Below are 20890 nucleotides of genomic sequence, written 5' to 3'. Positions count from 1 at the left end.
TTCATCCGGGGCCGGGTCGCGGGGGCAGCAGCCTAAGCAAAGAGGCCCAGACCTCCCTCTCCCCAGCCACCTCCTCCAGCTCGTCCGGGGGAACACCAAGGCGTTCCCAGGCCAGCCGAGAGATATAATCTCTCCAGCGTGTCCTGGGTCTGCCCCGGGGCCTCCTCCCGGTGGGACATGCCTGGAACACCTCACCCAGGAGGCGCCCAGGGGGCATCCTTGTCAGATGCCCAAACCACCTCAGCTGGCTCCTTTCGATGTGGAGCAGCAGCGGCTCTACTCTGAGCCCCTCCCGGATGGCCGAACTTCTCACCCTATCTCTAAAGGAGAGGCCAGCCACCCTTCGGAGGAAGCTCATTTCCGCCGCTTGTATCCGCGATCTCGTCCTTTCGGTCACTACCCACAGCTCGTGGCCATAGGTGAGGGTGGGGACGTAGATCGACCGGTAAATTGAGAGCTTCGCTTTTACACTCAGCTCCCTCTTCACCACGATGACCGGTGCAGCGTCTGCATTACTGCAGCTGCAGCCCCAATCCGTCTGTCGATCTCCGGCTCCCTTCTCCCATCACTCGCGAACAAGACCCCGAGATACTTGAACTCCTCCACTTGGGGCAGGAACTCATCCCCGACCCGGAGTGGACACTCCACCCTTTTCCGGCTGAGAACCATGGCCTCAGATTTGGAGGTGCTGATCCTCATTCCCGCTGCTTCACACTCGGCTGCGAACCGCTCCAGTGCGAGCTGGAGGCCCTCACCCGATGAAGCCAACAGAACCACATCATCCGCAAAGATCAGAGATGAGATTCTGAGGCCACCAAAGCGAAAGCCCTCCGCCACTTGGCTGCGCCTAGAAATCCTGTCCATAAAAATTATGAACAGAACCGGTGACAAAGGGCAGCCCTGGCGGAGCCCATCACCCACCGGGAACGAGTCCGACTTATTGCCGGCAATGCGAACCAAGCTCTTGCAACGGTTGTATAGGGATCGAATGGCCCGTAGCAATGGGCCAGACACCCCATACTCCCGCAACACCTCCCACAGGACACCCCGAGGGACACGGTCGAATGCCTTCTCCAAGTCCACAAAACACATGTAGACTGGTTGGGCAAAATCCCATGCACCCTCAAGTATCCTCGAGAGGATGAAGAGCTGGTCCAGTGTTCCGCGACCAGGACGAAAACCGCATTGTTCCTCCTGCATCCGAGGTTCGACTAGCGGACGAACTCTCCTTTCCAGCACCCTGGCATAGACTTTCCCGGGGAGGCTGAGGAGTGTGATCCCCCTGTAGTTGGAACACACCCTCCGGTCCCCCTTCTTAAAGATGGGGACCACCACCCCGGTCTGCCAATCCACGGGTACTGCCCCTGATCTCCACGCAACATTGCAGAGGCGTGTCAACCAGGACAGCCCTACAACGTCCAGAGCCTTCAGGAACTCGGGGCGGACCTCATCAACACCAGGGGCTCTGCCACCAAGGAGTTGTTTAACTGCCTCAGTGACCTCGCCCCCAGAAATTGGCGGGTCATTCCCCTCATCCCCAGACTCCGCTTCCTCCTCGGAAGACGCGTCAGTGGGATTAAGGAGGTCCTCGAAGTATTCCTTCCACCGCCTGACAATTTTCTCAGTCGACGTCAGCAGCGCTCCGCCAGCACTATACACAGTGCAGGTAGAGCACCGCTTTCCCCTCCTGAGACGCCTGACGGTTTGCCAGAACCTCTTCGAGGCAGTCCGAAAGTCTTTTTCCATGGCCTCTCTGAACTCCTCCCACACCGAGTTTTTGCTTCAGCCACTGCCCGAGCCGCATTCCGCTTGGCCTGTTGATACCTGTCGGCTGCCTCCGGAGTCCCACAGGCTAACCAAGCCCGATAGGACTCCTTCTTCAGCCTGGTGGCTCCCTTCACCTCTGGTGTCCACCATTTGGTTCGGGGATTACCACCACGGCAGGCACCAACCACCTTGCGGCCGCAGCTCAATGCAGCAGTTTCGACAATGGAGGCGCTGAACATGGTCCATTCGGACTCAATGTCCCCCGCCTCCCTCGGAATGCTGTTGAAGCTCTGCCGGAGGTGTGCGTTGAAGATCTCGCGGACTGGGGCCTCTGCTAGTCGTTCCCAGCACACCCTCACTACGCGTTTAGGTGCACCAGGTCTGTCCAGCGTCCTCCCCCGCCACCTGATCCAACTCACCACCAGGTGGTGATCAGTTGACAGCTCAGCCCCTCTCTTTACCCGAGTGTCCAGAACATATGGTCGCAGGTCTGGTGGTAGGACTACAAAATCGATCATCGACCTACGGCCTAGAGCGTCCTGGTGCCACGTGCACTTATGGACACTCTTATGTTCGAACAAGGTGTTCGTTATGGCCAAACTGTGATTAGCACAGAAGTCCAATAACAAAGCACCGCTCGGGTTCAGATCAGGGAGGCCGTTCCTCCCAATCACGCCCCTCCAGGTCTCGCTGTCGTTACCCACGTGAGCATTGAAGTCTCCCAGCAGGACCCCCCCCCCCCCCCCCCCCCAGGGACTCTAAGAAGGCTGGGTACTCTGAACTGCCACTCGGCGCATAAGCGCAGATGACAGTCAGGACCCGTTCCCCGACCCTAAGGCGCAGGGAACAAACCCTGTCGTCCACCGGGAAAAACCCCAACGTACTGGCAGCAAGCCGAGGGGATATTAGAATATCCACCCCAGCCCGCCGCCTCTCACCAGGGGCAACTCCAGACTGAGACAGAGTCCAGCCCCTCTCCAGGAGACTGGTTCCAGAGCCCAAGCCATGCGTAGAGGTGAGCCCGACTATATCTAGCCGGTACCTCTCAACCTCACGCACTAACTCAGGCCCCTTCCCCACCAGAGAGGTGACATTCCATGTCCCTATTGCCAGTCTTGGCAGCTGGGGGTCAGTCCGCCAGGGCCTCCGCTCCTGGCCGCCACCCGGCACACAATGCACCCGACCCCTATGGCGCCTCCTGCGGGTGGTGGGCCTGCGGGAGGATGGGCCCATGTCTCCTCTTCGGGCTGTGCCCGGCCGGGCCCCATGGACTAAGGCCCGGCCACCAGACGCTCGCCCTCGGGCACCCTCCCTGGGCCTGGCTCCAGGGCGGGGCCCTGGTAACCCTATCCGGGCAGGGTAAACTGTTCCCTCAGTGTTTTTTTTCATAAGGGTCTTCTGAATCGCTCTTTGACAAACAAACAAACCTGAAAGTGAGAAATGTCACATTTATCTCATGAACATTTTCTTTGAATTTTCCAGGTAGAAACGATGGAGTCTGTTATTGAGCTGCTGCTGGAAACTCTGGATGGTCTCAATGATCGAGAGCTACATGAGTTCAAGTTGAACCTGCGACAAATTCATCTTCACAAATATTCATCAGACTTCTCATGGATGTGGTACATGGGGACAGACCTGCAGGACACAGTGTTTCTGATGGTGCAGACTTACGGCCAACAGTCAGCGGAGAAGATCATGGAGGTCTTAAAGGAGATGAAGAGGACTGATCTGGCTCAGAGGCTGTCAGACTGCAGCTCACTGCCTCGAAGTAAGACAACAAAATCAAAACTCATTAACATCATAAAACTGTTTTTATGTCTCATAAACGTCTGACTAAAGTCTTCTTTGACTTTATAAATAATATTTGTAATAAAGACAAAAAAACACATCTTTAAAACATATTTTATGGCTGTTCTGGAAAATTATACTTCAATAAATACATAAAAATGAGACCAGATTAAATAAAAATACTTTGTGAGGAGGAGTAAAAATGACTCCTTCATACTGTTTATTATTGCTGAGGAGGTTTCAGTGTAATTCTGCATATTGTCCATTTTTCCAAAGTCATATTTGCTGAATAATTGTCAGTTAGTTGTTAAATGTGTTTGTCATGAGTGACTTTGAGCACTTTTCTCCTCAGAGAAACACTCTGTGGATGAACGACGCTCTGCACTGATCCACAAAGTGAGTCATGTCACATCTCTGATTCAGTACAAGACAGCAGGCTGAAAGTCAGAGGACTAAAGTATCATCAGTTCTCATGTTGAGTCATTTTTCTCATGATTTCTGCTGGATGTTTGTGACAAACTGAAGCTTCATTCAGTTTGACTGTGAAGGTTCTCAGTCATCCAGGTCATCGTAGTCTAAGGAGCTTGCAAAGAAAAGCGTCTGGACTTCTTTAAGTTGCTTGAAGACGTTTCACCTCTCATCCGAGAAGCTTCTTCAGTTCTAAGGTCAAATGGTGGAGAGTCCCAGATTTAAACCTAATGGGAGTTTCCCCCCAAAGAGGGACAAAAGGACCCCCTGATGATCCTCTAATCACATGAGCCAAGGTGTGAAAATGGGTGTGGGTCACAATCAGCCAGGGTTTTGGGTGAGCTCATTGTGAAACCTGGCCCCACCTTATCATGTGATTTCCTGAGGTCGGATGGCCCAGGATGTGAGTGGGCGTTAAGGCGTCTGGGGAGGAATCTCAAAACTGGATTATAGATGGCAGAAAGTTGCTGTCGTAAACCACCGCCTCTGTTCAGAGATGGTCGCTCACAGTGGACAGAAATGGCTTCTTTCACTCCTCTTTCAAACCATCTGTCCTGTCTGTCCAAAATGTGAACACTGGCATCCTCGAAACTCTGGCTGATTGGGACCCACACCCAGTTTCACACCTTGGCTCATGTGATTAGAGGATCTTCAGGGGGTCCTTCGTCCCTCTTTGGGGGGAAACTCCCACTAGGTTTAAATCTGGGACTCTCCACCATTTGACCTTAGAACTGAAGAAGCTTCTCGGATGAGAGGTGAAACGTCTTCAAGCAACTTAAAGAAATCCAGACGCTTTTCTTTCCAAGCTCCTTAGACCAGGATGTCTTTACCACTGAGGATGAGCTGAGGAAGTGTCAGCATGTACATTTGTCCTGACTCTTCAACAGGACAGAGAAATCTGAAAACATCAAACACTTTCAGATTAAACAGGAAACTTTATTCTACTTACAAATATTAATAAAGAATGAAAGATAATGTGAAATCAGGGAAAGATTCTTGATGGATATGTTTCAGTTTTTATCTGCACAGTGAGAGAAGAACTGCAGCCTGTAAAGAAAAACTATTCAAACCCATAAAAGTGGATCACAGTTTTATATTTTCTTCATTTTTTTTAATAAACGTACCGCAATTAGTAAATAGGCGCTTGTGTTTGGCTAAATAAATATGTGACCCCATGATTGTGTTTATTGTTCCAGGTGGCAACAATGGCAGCTTTTAAACATCTGCTTTTAGAAACTTTGAATGATTTGAGTGATGAGGAGCTCGAGGAGTTCAAGAGGCTCTTGCAGATGATCATTCCTTGGAGGAATCGGTCATATTTCTCATGTAGGTTGAGTCGATCATCAAACAGAGCAGATGTAGTGAATCTGATGATGGATGAACTTGGTCATCAGTCTGTGGAGGTGACCAGAGAAGTTTTCATGCGCATGAACAGAACTGATCTGGTGCAGAAGTTACCAGAGAGCAGCTCAGCATCCAGAGGTGAGACCAACATGCATGAGTGTAAACTCTGTGTCATCAACAGGTTTTTGTGTTGGTGGTGTCATGGTGGTGCAGTGGTTAGCACTGTGTCCTCACAGCATGAAGGTTGTATGTTTGAGCCTCCTGGTTGGCTGGAACCTTTCTGTGTGGAGTTTGCATGTTCTCCCTGTGCCTGCATGCTTTTCCTCAGAGTGCTCTGGTTTCCAGTCCAAACACATGCTTGTTGGCTTTATTGCTGGTTCTAAATTAAATGTGGGTGTGAAAGGTTGTCTGTCTGTTTAAAACCTGAGGTGGACAGGTGTACCCTCTCTCATTATCACAGCTGGGAACCCCCAGTTACTTTGGTTGGACAGGATGGAGGGTTTCTTTGTTGGGTTCTTGTGTCATTTTATTTAGTTTCACATGATTTTCTCTTTTAAATCATCTGTGTCGTCTGAAGGCTGATTCTACTTGGATGTGTGATGATGTTTGAATCCTCAGAGTTGATTGTAAATGTCTTTCCTCCTCAGAGAAACACTCTGTGGATGAACATGGAGCTGCACTGTTGAAGAGAGTGAGTGTGACTTTAACTCAGCTTTTACAAAAAAAATATTTTTTAGTATTGATAGAAATGAAATAATGTTTTCTTATGAAACTTGAAGTTTTGCAGTTCATAAATAGAGTGAAGTAAATATCAAAACCACCAGCCGTCTCTTCAGTGATTATTCTGAAACATATAAATATTAATGAAGACATCTTTTTTTAATTAATATTTGACATTTCTACTACAGTTTCTCTGGAAATTAAATAAAAAGAAATCTTTAAATCGTCCAACAGAGATATTATACAGTAACGTGATACATTATTTTGGTTTTACAGGAAAAAGAACAGGAAGCTGTTACACAGATTCAGGAAACACTGAATGAATTCAGTCAAAAGGATGTAAAGAAATTCAAGCAGTTGCTGCCGTTCACGTGCTTTAAGATGGGCCTGCCACAAATGGAGAGGTACTGGTATACAAACTGGACAGAGAGACTTGTGAATCTGATGGTGGATGAACTTGGTCGTCAGTCTGTGGAGGTGACCATGGAGGTTCTAACAGACATGAACAGACCTGATCTGATGCTGAGGCTGTCAGAGAGCAGCTCAGGTGAGACCAAACAAAGTTGAATAAATAGATTTTCATAATTTACAATAAACTTGTTTAAACAACTTCTAATCAACAAACATTAAAATAAACAGGAAACACAACAGACGTACAAAAATAACTTTGCATAAATCATCAGAGCTGAATCCAACCTTTCTCTCTGTCTCTGTCTTGTTCTGACATCACTGGTGAGAATATTTGAATTCATCAGCTTTTGATCATCTTAGACGTCACTCAGCTGCACGTCCTGCTGAACATGTTGTTCTGATGTTGAAGCAGCTCTGCACAGCATAAAGTGATCAAACAGCAAACATGTGGACAGTTAGAGGATGATTTTATATGTCAGCATAACATCATTCATTTGAATTCTTTGTGTCTCAACAAGGACGAAAAACTGAAAGAAGTTCAGAGCTTGAAGGTTGTCAGAGCCTGACGGTAATCCCTTCCATTCATCCATTTATTCCTAAAGTTTCTTTCTTTATAAACATGTGTACTTATTGACTAAAGTGACTGTCCTCTGCAGCAGGACTGCAGTGATTGGACTAAACTTGAACCTGAGGTGAACAGTACAGATGCAGACGAGGCTCCAACTTACAGGTAAATCAACTTCCTGAATGCTGCAGCACAGCAAACTGGAACTACAGGAAACAGTTCAGCTTTGGATTTATTCCCAGAGGAAATTCTTCATTTTGCATCCAATTCACACGACTACTCTCTGTGTTTCCATTCACTCTGTTGTTCCTTCATGAGTGTGTATTTAATTCCTGTTTCAGCCTTCAGTGTGCAGCAGGACACTTTGAATGCAGAGTCTCGGGCTTGCGCTGGGTCTGTAAGGGAAAGACCAGCTTTCAGTACCAGTTCAGATCTTGGGAGGGACACATGGAGAGGATGGAGAGCAGACAATACATGCCTGCAGGTCCTCTGATGGACGTCACAGTCACTGCTGGGAAGTTAAATGAAGTTCACCTGCCACACTGGATCTGCATCGGTAAGAGGACACGAAGGGAGAATTTCAGATGTTTGACATTTCTGACAGTGAGCGCACAAACTGTTATAAACTGTTCTTCTCACCATGTTTGTGTTGTTGTGTTCTCCTGCAGATGACATCCCTGACATATTGGACATGTTTGCAGTCGTTCACATAGATGACTGTGGAGATGTTGTGGAAAAAGTGTCTGAGGTCACACCAACACATGTCAAGTTAAACGAACCACATTTCTCATTAAAAGCGGCTCTGATACGTTTATTTACGTATATACCTTCCATATTTTGTCCAAAAATCAGCTGTTACACGTTGATGTACTATAAACCCAACACATCATTTCTTAAACTCCACGTCTATCCAATCCGACAGGATCCTGCTCTGGAACAGGTAACTGAATAGATTCAATGTATTAGGATCAGTGCAGGCAAAGAAAGTCAGAGTACGATTGCTTTTATATTTTATACTAGACACAAGGTGAAAAATATTATCTGGGCACACTGACCATTATTTTTTAAATATGACATCATACTGACTGCAAACTCAATGATAAAAGTGTAATAAGCTAAAATGATCATTATCCTAAGAGTTCATCATGAATTTATTTTGCGATTTTAAATCCAAACTGAATTTTAAAATCTTCAGCTGCTGATGACTGATATCATCTGATAACAGGGAATAGACAAGGAAGAATCCTCAGATGGATACAAAAGAATCAAAAAACCACACCCAGACAAGTACCTGCAAACTGAGCGTACTTTCAGCCTCAGAGCCGACATGGAAACAGCAGAAATTCAACCACAGGTACAGTTTGTAAAAAGCTCTGCTGAGGAGATCTAGCCCCTCATTGTATGTGTAGATATACCTCTACTCAGAAACATTTCAGTCATGTCTGAAGCTTGTTTTTAAGAACACTTTCTGCTTTCTGCTTTTCTAACATTATCACCACAATCTTCAAACACTTTTATAACCAAAGCATGTATTTTTAACCCACTAAACCATAGAAAATTGTTTAGTGGGTTAAAAGCTGCACAAAATATGTATTTTACATACATTTATCTATCCATGCTTTTTCTTCTACTTATCTGGGGCCGGGTCAGAAGGGCAGCAGTGTGATGAACAGTGATGAGCTTTCTGGAATATGAAATGACTGGATAGCTTCAGCAACACATCATGTACAGAGTCAGTGATGAATAAAAATCTAAAAAGGACGAGCAGACAGATTGTAATTCACTCTGCACAGAAACAATATGGACGTGTTTGTTGAGCTGTTTGAAATATTGCAAACCTTTGAACATAATGTTTGAAATTACTTGTGTGTGTGTGTGTGTGTGTGTGTGTTTTACACTTTTCCCCACAGGAGTTAACCTTCAGATATAACAGGATAAACTTCTATGAAGTGTTCATTGAGAATCCAGACAGAAAACTCAGGCTTACACTCCTGCACTCAAGTAATGATGAACCAGTCTGGACATGTGATGTTCATCAAGGTTAGTTATTCTGTTAAATAATACAATGTACGCAAAGTGTAATGGAAAACTTTCTTCCTTTTTTTTTTTTTTTTTTGTCCCGTTTGGATCTTTAGCATCAGAATTGTTGTCTTAAGGCCAAGAAAGATGCCAAGCGGATTTATTTTACCAAGTGGATCATCATGGCCTTGCCATATTGGTCCATTTGATTGACCTTTATTATAATTATGCATTTATTTTATTTTCGGTTGCTACAAACAGGACAGACATGACTGGGGGATAGGACAGGGAGAAAGAATGAAAGAAAGAGAGGGAGAGAAAGAAAACCAGAGGGGAGAAGAGACGGTGAGAAAGGGGGGAAGAAAGAAAAACAAACAAAACACCTGGATCACCTGTATGGAGAAAAAAAACAGAAGAGAAAGCAAACAAAAAAAGAGCAACACAATAAAAACAGCACCATCACAATAAACTAGCTAGCAGTAGATAACAGTAGATACTAAATATTAAACGCTATTGTGCAGCACGCAAGATAGACAGCGCACAATGTGCTTTGAGGCAGCAGCCAAGAAAGGTGTAGTTTGTGTCTGTGAACACCTGTGTGTGAACACCTGTGAGTACACCTGTGTGGATCAGCATGCTTGTATTCCAAAGGTTTCTCCATGTAACAATCTGCTAGGGAGTGTGGGGGGCCATAGCCCCGTCCCCCAGGGCATGAAGCAGGTATGGAGGAGATCCAGGCCCCAGACATCCAGAGGCCCCAGAGTACGAGGACCCGAGGAGGACCACCAAAAGGGGGGGAACCGTGCCACCCTCCTGGGAAGAGCTGAGTAAAGCCCCAAACGAGAGGTCACCCAGCAGCTACGGAGCAGAGGCCAGAGGGGGTTGCAGTGGCGTGCCCGCGGGCTCTGCTGGCAGCCAGCTGTGCCAGAGGCCAGAGGCCTGAGGGCATCCCATCCCCCAGAAGGGGCCCAGCCGGGCCACAGGCGTCAGGCTCCGCCAATCGGCCACCAGGAGTGAGCCGGTACATACATGAGTGCACAGCCCCAGTCGACAAGGACCACCAACACACCAACGTCTGAGGGCATCAGCCACCGGCAGGGAGTGTGGTGGGGGGAGATAGGCCTCCGTACTTTGGAGGGCCTGAGATGTTCCCAGAGAGGTTGCATCTAAGACCCAACCTGACATATAGACACAGACGAACAGGTGCACGCAGACACAAACGTGCATTCCCACCCCCATATACACAACCAAATACTATACCAAGCACTCACCCAACGTGTAGACAGACACAAATAGACACTGCACAGACAGTCACACTCCCCAAACATACTCTATATCCCAGGTCCAGGTACCCCCGCCCCCAGAGGGGCAAGCCGCACCTAGACCCAGGAGTTACCCTTCTCTCTGGGGTGGAGGCAAGCGGACCACCTCCTTATCTGCAGTAGCAGGGAGGCCCCGCATCCCAGACCCGAATCTGACGGCCAGCACCTCCTCCCAGCACCCGAGCCCTGACGGCTAACAGAACCGGGGTGAGTGAAGACCCCAAACCTCCCTCCACCCGCTCATATGTAGTGTTGCTGTGTGCTGTTCTAAAGTGCATTTAAAACATCAGAGAGCAGCACGGCTCCTCCCAAAAACCCTTAGTGTCTATATGCATTTAAAATTGAGGGTAGGGCACCAGCGCCAGAGGTGGGTTGGAATACACCGACCATCTTCTGGATGCTGTAGAACGTGCCCACCCCCAAGGCCCTATATGTATGTGTTATGTGAGAGTGTGAGTAATGTGGATGTCTAGGTTGCAGAATAAAATTGAGGCACATGCGGCCAGAAGGGGACAGGGGGAGTGCCTCCCCTGCACCCTGGTGACATACCTGCACCCCAAGCCCTGCGTGTGTGGGTGGGTGTGGTAGAGCGGGAAGAGGGAAGCAGCTGAGGATGGGGAGGGAAGAAAGGGAGGGGCAAGCGGCCCCTTCCTGGGGCCAGCTCCCCCGCTGACCCCAGTAGGCATCCCCACACTCTGGAACCCACCAGGGCAAGGGGGCCCAGGCCCATCCGGACCGGAGCCCGCAGCAGCAGCACCGCCCAGCCCCACAGAGTCCACCCCAGAGAAAACTGCACCCACCACATCATCCAATCATCTCCCAAACTACACAAGACAATAGACACCCAGGTTGAGTTCATTCTCTACCTCTCCTATATCTCTCCCCCACCTGCAGAGTGAGCTCCTGTAGAGAGGAGACCACCTGCAAAGATATAACAACCTCCCCACCAGTTAGAGAGCCCCCTAGTTGGGCCGATGCACCAGAGGTCCCCGGGGCTGAGCCCCCCTGCACCCACCCGCCCACAGCTCCGGTGACACAACAGCCAGGACCCAAGCCCCCAAGGCCCAGCCAGCACCCCAGACCGGGGGCGGAGCAGCCACAAGGAAAACACCATCTAAGAGCCACCAGAGCCCCTAACCAGGTCATGGCCACATCCCCCGGGTTAGGCCCTCCAGGGAAAACGTCCCTAGGGACTCCCCAGACGCCCTAAGGCCGTCCCTACCCCCATATCAACCAGAATAGCGAAGGCAGGACCAAACCATGACCCCCCCCCCCCCCCCCCCCCCACTAGGTGATGAAGCCGATCAAAGGAGCCCAAAGGGATTGATCAAATGTGATGGCAGAGGCTGTATCAAGACTAATGTGATCTATTATATGGTTTTTATATTGGTTAGAATTAAGATTATTTTTCATTTTTCCAGTTAATGAGGACCATTTTCATGGCAATGCATAGGGCCGTAAAAACAACGTGGGCTTTGTTTATTTCTGCAGTGACCTCATCCAAGTTGCCCAGCAAGCATACTAAAGGGGAGGCTGGAATGTTACATTTCAGACTCTTTGATAAGTCTTCACATATCTCACGCCAAAACTTCTGAACTGGTGGACAGAACCAAAGAGCGTGGATGTAATTGTCCGGCGTATTTGCTGTGCAGTGTGAGCAGTTGTTGGAAGGCGTATAGCCCATCTTGAACATCCTATGACTAGTATAGTGCACTCTATGCAATATTTTGTATTGTATTAATTGCAAACTGGGATTTCTGATCCATTGAAAGGTTTTTAAGCATATCTGAGACCAAAGGTTTTGGTCTAAGCTGATCGATAAATCTGCTTCCCATTTTGCAATAGGAAGGGATATTGATTCATCAATTTTAGAAAGTGTTCTGTATATTTTAGACAATAATTTGGGGCGTTTTAGACTAAAAAATAGTACCACACTTGGTGGTGTTTGTCATTCAGCTTCACTGGGATTAAATTTCTTTTTTACTATGGATTTAATTTGTTGATATTCCAAAAATCGTTTCTTGTTGATCCCATATTGTGTAACTAGTCTGTCAAACGAGATAAAGTCTGTTCATTCCAATATAAACTTTCATCCTTTTATTTGACGACTGCATATTGAAGAGCAACAGCAATGTGAACGTGTTATTTCTCTGCTATTTCATAATTTTTGGTCCCTGAATGCAGCACATCAAACCCCAATATCAAACATTCATACTTTGATTTTCCTTAAATTTCAGATGACTATCCCATGTCTGGTTATGTTGAAGGTAAGAAAATACACTTAAAGAGTATTCAAACTAATTCTTTGCTTTCACTCATATTATAACATAAAATGTGTTGCTGTACCTTTAACTAGTAGAGTTAAGTCGAATGCTGTTTAACATAATAGTTTGTACTGTGTTGGTACTGCTAAAACATTCCTGGCATCAGTGACTGTTCACTTTAGAAGCTCATCTGTAATGATAAACAGACTTTTCAGACACTGAGTGAATTAAACAGATCAGCAGTGAGTCATTTAAAACGAAGAAGAGTGAGTTAAGGACAAATGTGTCTATTTTAGACAATTTTATCTGTTTCTTTGTTTGTAATGAAAATTAATTAAATTGGTGCATTTAATACACAATTAAAAAATGTCTTTACAGCTTCAGGAACTTCAAGGGGAGCAACTGGTGTCAGTATTTCAGGTAATGGTAACATATATCAACTCTGTTTTCTTATTAGAGGATTTTGTTGCTGTGGTTGACAAGAGGACCCAAGTGTAGACACTGCACAGTAAGCAGGCGCACTCAGAGAGCACAACTCCCCCTAAGAGCAAGGGCTGTACTAAAAGTTTGATGTTTATGATGTTTTTATCACAACATGATGACATCAGCCTGTTTTTATTAAACATATCTACTTTAGCTGGCTGTTATTACAACATGCTTATGTCAGCATTGTTAATATGGAAATCTAGTCTAGTTTATTAACCTTTTTGTGTCTTTGTGAAGTCATGAAAACATAATGTGTTAAAGAGCTCAAACGAAGAAAGTGCTGATGTTCCACAATGACTAATATGTTGCTTTAAATTTTTGAGATGATTAAATAGAAACTAAAGCTTTTTCCTATATCGTGGGACCCTGACCTTTGACCCTGAGGTATTACATACTAAGATGGTGTATTTAATTATCTTTACCCATGTGATTGGAACAGAATTGGCTGAAAACTTTGGCTTCTATAAGCTGTCAAAACTTTATGGCATCATTGTGATGATGTCAAAGTGTGTTGTATATCTCTTTCCATGCCCTCTCATATGACCTATTACTGGATGTGTTGTTTTTTACATGATTATGGTTTGACCATAACCTTCATTATTAAACTCTGATACATCAAACAATGACATCAAGCGTCCATATTCCCATTTTTCTTACATTAAATGTGTCATCCAGTTTCTGGCCACGTTGCAGGTTAGAGAATTACATATATTACATATATATAATAAGTATTTATGTTGTGTTAGAGCTGAGATGAACCCTTATACAGGAGATACTGGACTGGTTGAAAGGTTTGGGGTCTCTTTTACTGTAGAGTATTACCCTAGTAGTAATCACCAGAAATCAGTTTAAGCTGCTGGTGGGGAGACTCGCCTCCCTGTAACTGCCTTTGTCTGAGTGCCTGCCCTGCTGTCTCTGGCAATATAACTAACTGACTAGCCCAACAAATGAAATGATCACTAGTGCAATCATTAAAAAGTAAAAATGTTGGAAAGCAGAGGAACTACAGTCTGTGTTTCTATTAAACATTTTTATTAGTTTCCTGTTATGATGGCAGATAATCAGACCAATTAACTTCTTACAGTAAAATTTCCTCAATGTTTCACAGCTGCAGGATCCTCAAGGGGAGCAGCTGGTGTCGGCACGTTGGCAGCTGGTAGGTTCACGGATATTAACTGTTCTATCTTTTCAGTAAATTACGTTTAGTATTCAAGAAAAAACTGTCATAGTTGTTGCCTTACTGAAGATGAACTGCACACACTTAGACTTTACTCAAAACTAAAAATAGAGTGAAACTGGAATGAAAACCACTGCGAAAGAAGCAAAAAAAATGACCACAGAATCCAAAACAAGAAGGAAAAGCTGATACAGGGAGACAACAGGAGTTAAAGCAGATGAGAAAATGACCAGGGAGAGTGAAAATGCACAGACTAAATGCACGCCCTGGAGAAGGATACTAAAGCACTTGTAACTTAATCATAGACATGAATGCAGGCAGGAAAAGGAACAACGCAGCTTTGAAAATAAAACAGGAAGTTAACTGAAAATGGGACAAAGGATGTGCACATGGTTATCAAGAAGGTTGGTGGTTCAATTCAGGGCTGCTGCAGTCTGGATTCAGTATCCTTTGGCAGGACACTGAACCCGGCTCACTGGAGTGTGAATTTGAGATAGAAAGCCCAGAAAAAGTGTTTGTATGAATGGATGAATGAGACATCTGGTAGAAAAGTACTAAATAAGAACCGCCCATTTACCCTTTGTTTTCCAAAACGGGGACGAGTTCATTTCAAAAAATATCTCCCTCCACACTAAAATGTGCATCAAATGCATTTTAAAAGAGCATTGCCATAACAAAAGGTGGTGATATAAAACAAACCATTAAGAAACGATATGCAAAGTTTACAATAATGATCCTTGCATGTGTGGATGCAGCCAAAGACAGAGGAACCTGCTGACCACGATTCATCCTTTAATCCCCAGATTAAAAATTCAGATGATTATGAATAAAATTAGAAACTTTTTGTCTCAGAGTGATACTGAAAAAACAGTTAATGTATTTTATTCCTTCTAGGCTGGACCACTGTAGGTCCTTATTTGGCTGTTCTAATGACTCCAAAGTGGGCGGGGCCTGGTCACTTTATCTGAGTCCATTAATGTTAGATATCTGCTGCTAGTCTGATTCTGATGTTTTCATAGCATATTTAACCTGGCACATTAAACACACTCCACTCCATCGGAAAACTCTTCATGAATCAAATCAATCAATATTTATGTTTCATCTTTCTTCTCTCTCAGAGAAACACTCGGTGGATAAACATCCTCCTGCACGGGGAAGGAAAGTGAGTAAGATAAACTTATTCTGACTTTACACAACACAGCTTCATTCATAAGATTTAAATTTTTAAAAGCAATATTTTAAATGCTGTGTTAAAAATGTTTAAATGTGATGGTTCTTACACTTAACTAACTAATCACTGATCTAATCATATTCCTTATTTGCTTTAACTTTACCAGTCATTGGTCAAATCCAACAGAAAGAGGTACGATGAGGATCCAGAAGAAGAAGAAGAGCATAAAAGGCTAAAGTTACAGTGGGACAGTGATGCTGCAGCACAGATGCCAAAGGTGAGTAACGCCTGACTTCACACACAAAAGCTTTAAGTCATTAAAATGCAGGTTAAACATAATTCAGAATGTAAAACTGAATAAAACCCCCTCGTGATTGAATTGGATGGTTGTTATTCATAATTTTATTTTTGGATAACTGATTGATATCAAATTATATCTCCTCATTTGTTCTCAGGCATTAACAGTCCAATCAGACAGAGAGAAGCTTTTGGGAATGTTGGAAGATCTGAAAAAGGAGGAGCTTGAAAAGTTCAAGTGGTTCCTGCAGGACCATGATGTTTTGGTGGAGCTCCAACCCATCCCAAAGAGCCGACTGGAGAAGGCCAGCACCTGTGACCTGGTGGACCTGATGGTGCAGACCTACACAGAAAAGTCTGTGGAGGTGACCACGAAGGTTTTAAAGAAAATTAACAGGAATGATCTGGTGCAGATTTGTAGCTTCTGAATTTCTTTTCAGTGCACTACATGATTGTAGTATGGAAAGTAGCAGAGAGTCTGACTGACTGTCCAACTGACTCTGACATGAGGGAGAGTTTATAATGTAGGAGCAGATTTGAGGTTAAAATACAGGAAATAACATCTATTTGAAAATTACTCTCTGTGTGTGTGTGTGTGTGTGTGTGTGTGTGTGTGTGTATGTGTGTGTGTGTGTGTGTTTATGTGTGTTCTCAGATGCAAATATGAGGATGAGATCAAGATTTTTGAAGCATTTTTTTATTTTAATATTTAATCTTTTCATTGTATTTTAACTTTTTCTTTTTAATTTTCTGTTATGTTTTTATTTTCTGCAGAATTATTTCAGGTTTAAACGTGTAGAAATGATCTGACAGTGATTTCATTTCCTTCTTTCATAGAAACACATTCTGTTTGTTTCTAGCAGCACAGTTTGTAAAAAGACTGCATTTGTTGTGCTTTTCTTTGCTTTCATTTATACACTTTTACGATAATGAGATCATCATGTTTACAGATACTCACTGTGAGACAAACACTCAGGTTTATGTGGTTTTTTAACTTGTGTAATGTGTGATGTCATTGAGGGGGGATATCCTAATATTGGTGATCTCCAATTCTGGCCCTTATCACAGAAGCTCCACCCACTTGTCCCTCAAACCTTCTGTTTGTGGGGAACAGCCAATAAGAACAAAGTTGCCTTAAAGGGAGAGGAGTGAAAAAAGAAGCTTGTTTCAGAGAGGATGAGGAGCTACAACCAAACCAAGTATAAGACAAATGAGGATGATTTTGAACTGTGACTCAGACAAAGCTACTCGAGTACAGTCCAAAATTAAAAATATTAACCTGAAAATGAGCATTATATGTATAATTACATATAAAAATATCATGAACAGCTTTATGATTCTCATTTTGTTGAAGACGATAAATCCATATCACAGTATAAATGTGCCACGTAAAGAAAAGTCTTCCAGAATAATTTTACATTAACACCATATGAACTCTGTTATCTTCTGTCTTTTGTTCTTGTGGTCGATGCTCAGTCTGGTTTGGAGTGAAGCCTGAATGAGAAAAGTTTCCAAGGTTAGAAGTTACTGAGGAACATCATGACCTGGATCTATTACTGCCATGTTTCTCACATTTGAAGAAGTTTTGACGACTGCATTGAAGATAAACTGGAGAATTTTATACTTTTTAATCTTTAATATCCTGCTTTAATCATTGTTTTGTGTTTTTTTTTTTTTAATTCCCTTTTAAGCACGTCACTAAACATTTTATATTGGCTTTCTACTAAATATAGCCACATAAATACAATTGTTCTTTATCAATTAAATATTTTTTTACGGATACATCAGGGAGCAACATTTGTGTCTATTCACTATTTACTGTCAAAAACTCGTTCATTTTTTAAAATTTTAAAATCTGTAAAAACACGTCTTTCATGTTTATATGCACGCTGAAACTTTTGCTGGAATGAAGCGGCCTAAAAACAATGAAACAATGTAGATCACTCAGTAAGATGATTACTGTGCTTTTGTATTTACTTTATTATTTATTTTACTTTACACATCCAGTCACACACCCATTCACACACTGGTGATGGCAGCTACATTGTAGCCACAGCCACTTTGGGGCGCACTGACAGAGGCGAGGCTGCCGGACACTGACGCCACCGGGCCCTCTGACCACCACCAGTAGGCAACGGGTGAAGTGTCTTGTCCAAGGACACAACGACCGAGCCAGGGCTTGAACCAGCAACCTTCCGATTACAACCCAACTCTTGAGCCACGATCGCCCTTGTCAGATTCTTCTTTAGCTCTTCTACCTTCTATAGTTTCTGCTCTGCATTTTGGTTTTTCAGCTTTCAGCTCAGACTCATAGTGCCGTCTTAAATTAAATCCCTTAATTACAACCCCATTGGGATGTCTGGGACCTGGATCTCCTCCATGCCTGCTTCATGCCCTGGGGGACGGGGTTATGGCTCCCCACACGCTCTAGCAGCTTGTATTCAACCTTTTGAATACAAGCGTGCTGATCCACACAGGTGTACAAACTGGTGTTCACAGACACTAACTTTTCTTAGCTGCTACCTCAAAGCACATTGTGCACAGTTGGTCTTTCGTGCTGCAAAATAACAATCATTATTTAGTATCTACTGTTATTTACACTTAGCTCGATTAATGCGATGATGCTGTGTTTATTATGTTGCTCTCCCCTCTTTTCTTTCCTTCGCTCTTTCTTTCTTTCTTTCTCTCTCCCTTTCCTATCCCCCAGACATGTCTGTAACTACTGAAAATAAAATAAATAAATAATAATAACAAAGGTAAATCAAATGGACCAATATGGCAAGGCCGTGATGATCCACTTGGTAAAGTAAATCCGTTGGGCATCTTTCTTGGCCTTCAGACAAAATATTCTGATGGCTAAAGAAGCAAACAGGACAGGCAAAAAAGGGGGGAAAAACTGTGATTTACATTTGAATTTAAAAACCATACATTAAACAGACAAATAAAATTAAATAACAATAAAATAAATGAATGAAAAAAATAAATGAATCAGTAAATATTAAAACATGAATAAAATAGACAACAAATAAAATTAACAAACTAAAGAAGATTAAAAGCGAACTGAAACGGAATACAAGCTGACTCTGGTACTACTACCCCTTGAATAAAAGGTGTTTTTAAAAGTGATTTTAAAAGTGTTGGGCCTAATTGGATTGGATTGCATTTATATAGCGTTTTTCAAGGCACCCAAAGCGCTTTACAATTCCACTATTCATTCACTCTCACATTCACACACTGGTGGAGCAGCTGTGGCTACAAGATTTCCGCCCCCTGTTGGCTCTCCAGGAAACTGCAGGTCTTCCTGGTCGTTGACAAATGTTTAGTGAATAACAGAAACACACAGTATTAAAGATTTATACCGTCTGTGGTAAATTACAGCTTAAAAACTTGCGTGTTCAGTCAGACATAAGTAGCTCTAGTTAGCATGTGAATGTGATGTTTACTTTGGATTATGGAACTTTTTATTATTATTAACGGATTCAGTATTTATTAAACTCGGTGTATCCGTTGTTGCTTTGGAGATGCAGAGACTGATTAAAGAGACACGACGTCACTCTTTCTACTCATACCTGAGCCAAAGGTAACGTTGATGGAAAGGCGGTAACATCTATTTCAACTCGGTTTATTTCTATGGCGCAAAATTAGAACAACAGTCGCATCAAGGCGCCTCCGTTATCCAGGCGGGCTGACAGCTGGGAGGAGAGAGACGCAGAAACGCGGAAGTTTTTCCGCCTCAGCGTTTACAGAAAGTGAGAGAAAGCAGCGGGAGAACAGTGCCTCACACTAAGCTGCTTCACAAACACTGAAGAATGATTTTCCATCAGCAGTGATTCCAGGTGTTCACATTTTACATGAAGTATTGAAGGTAAGCGCGGCATTAAGTTCTGCTTCCTCCTGGAAGTTCACATTCGTAGTTCTGCTTCCTTGTTGGGGGAGTGCGAAGGCCCTCTAGTATCTGCTCTGTTTCTGTTTCTTATTATTATTATTATTCAGGCAAAACAAGTGCCTGTTTGAGGGCCTAAACATGCTCAAAAACTCATGAAGTTTTGCACACGCATCAGGTCTGGTGAAACATTTCGTATTTTAATGGTTTTACATATGAGCATTGGAAAATGGCTCTGTAGCGCCACCTATTTGGGTTTTGATTGCATAACCTTCATATTTGAGACCTGACTTCAGAGACCAGAGGGCGGGACGGCGGGGAGCAGCATCTAATAACCAACTCGCAAAATAAAAACAAACACAAAAACACCAGACAGTCCAGTATATAGAGAGACGAGACGACGAGGCTCCAGTTACAGCAGTGCAAGTAAACAAACAATGTATATAAGAAGAGTAAGAAAATAAATATACACTTTAGGACTCGGGGTAAAGGGATCAATAACAATTTAAAATTTATAATTTTACAGTTTGATGATTTAAAGTCTCACACACAACCCGTCGAAAGGGGAGGAGAGCCCTGCTGCTTCCAAATAGAACACATTTCATTTATTTTATTTATTATTTAGTTTCCCTTATATTTTTAGGTTAAAAGAACATGACCATCTTTGTAGTTTGTTAGACAGGTGTTCCAGTATATTTTGGGGGCTGAAAGAATGTGACCATCTTTGGATTCTGTTAGACATGCCATTGATCTGCTGTGAATGTATTACACTGTTTTCTTGACATGTCAGACTGCTAAATCATGAAGAGAATGTTGTGTGCAGAGGATCTTGTGCCGATAATAGAAGAAACAGACCACATTCCATGCCCCCACCTTTATAGAGGGCAGAAAGACAGGGAACCGAGGTCATAACTTAGGCGCCGTGACAGAGAAAGAATGTGAATGTTTAGGCTTTTACGACTAGGTGGGGGCCAGTAGAGGTTATAAGAAGCTGTGTAACCCATCACCATTTTGAGATTTGCTGTGACCCTCTTCATGCATGTCTCCCCATCCGGATGGCTTATGCTCATTGTATGGAAATAAATGATTGTTGATTGAGCATTTATACACCGAGTATTGTCCTTCCTTCAGCCCAAAGATTCAAAGAATTGGGAGATTTAAACAGTAGTTTGTTAGAAGCTTCTTCCTGGTTCTCCTGGATTCTGTCC

At 43.8% G+C, this 20890-nt stretch overlaps 1 protein-coding gene across 8 annotated transcripts in view; it reads left to right on the top strand.

The window, feature by feature from the left end:
* LOC146509135 (uncharacterized) overlaps positions 1 to 18018 on the top strand; it is a 59935-nt gene extending 41917 nt beyond the window's left edge. Inside the window, exons 9-25 of one of the 8 annotated variants that reach the window (XR_014876977.1) lie at positions 3250 to 3535; positions 3908 to 3951; positions 5220 to 5505; positions 6015 to 6058; positions 6364 to 6634; positions 7017 to 7066; positions 7155 to 7228; positions 7405 to 7619; positions 7732 to 8003; positions 8289 to 8417; positions 8974 to 9103; positions 12642 to 12671; positions 13047 to 13088; positions 14263 to 14310; positions 15450 to 15493; positions 15689 to 15779; positions 15958 to 16072. Coding sequence is in view for 7 of the 8 variants with exons in the window: in XM_085178343.1 (XP_085034469.1) it covers positions 3250 to 3535; positions 3908 to 3951; positions 5220 to 5505; positions 6015 to 6058; positions 6364 to 6634; positions 7017 to 7066; positions 7155 to 7228; positions 7405 to 7619; positions 7732 to 8003; positions 8289 to 8417; positions 8974 to 9103; positions 12642 to 12671; positions 13047 to 13088; positions 14263 to 14310; positions 15450 to 15493; positions 15669 to 15779; positions 15958 to 16227 (2346 nt within the window). In the remaining variant the exon portion in view is untranslated. Of the gene's footprint in view, positions 1 to 3249; positions 3536 to 3907; positions 3952 to 5219; positions 5506 to 6014; positions 6059 to 6363; positions 6635 to 7016; positions 7067 to 7154; positions 7229 to 7404; positions 7620 to 7731; positions 8004 to 8288; positions 8418 to 8973; positions 9104 to 12641; positions 12672 to 13046; positions 13089 to 14262; positions 14311 to 15449; positions 15494 to 15668; positions 15780 to 15957 lie in introns of all 8 variants that reach the window. The other 7 variants (XM_085178343.1, XM_085178340.1, XM_085178341.1 and 4 more) reach the window with 7 other exon arrangements.
* Positions 18019 to 20890: the final 2872 nt, after the last annotated feature.

This window comes from Neolamprologus multifasciatus, chromosome 11, assembly GCF_963576455.1.
Source record: "Neolamprologus multifasciatus chromosome 11, fNeoMul1.2, whole genome shotgun sequence".
NCBI classification, from domain to species: Eukaryota; Metazoa; Chordata; class Actinopteri; order Cichliformes; family Cichlidae; genus Neolamprologus; species Neolamprologus multifasciatus.
This window is presented reverse-complemented; position numbering and strand designations above follow the sequence as displayed.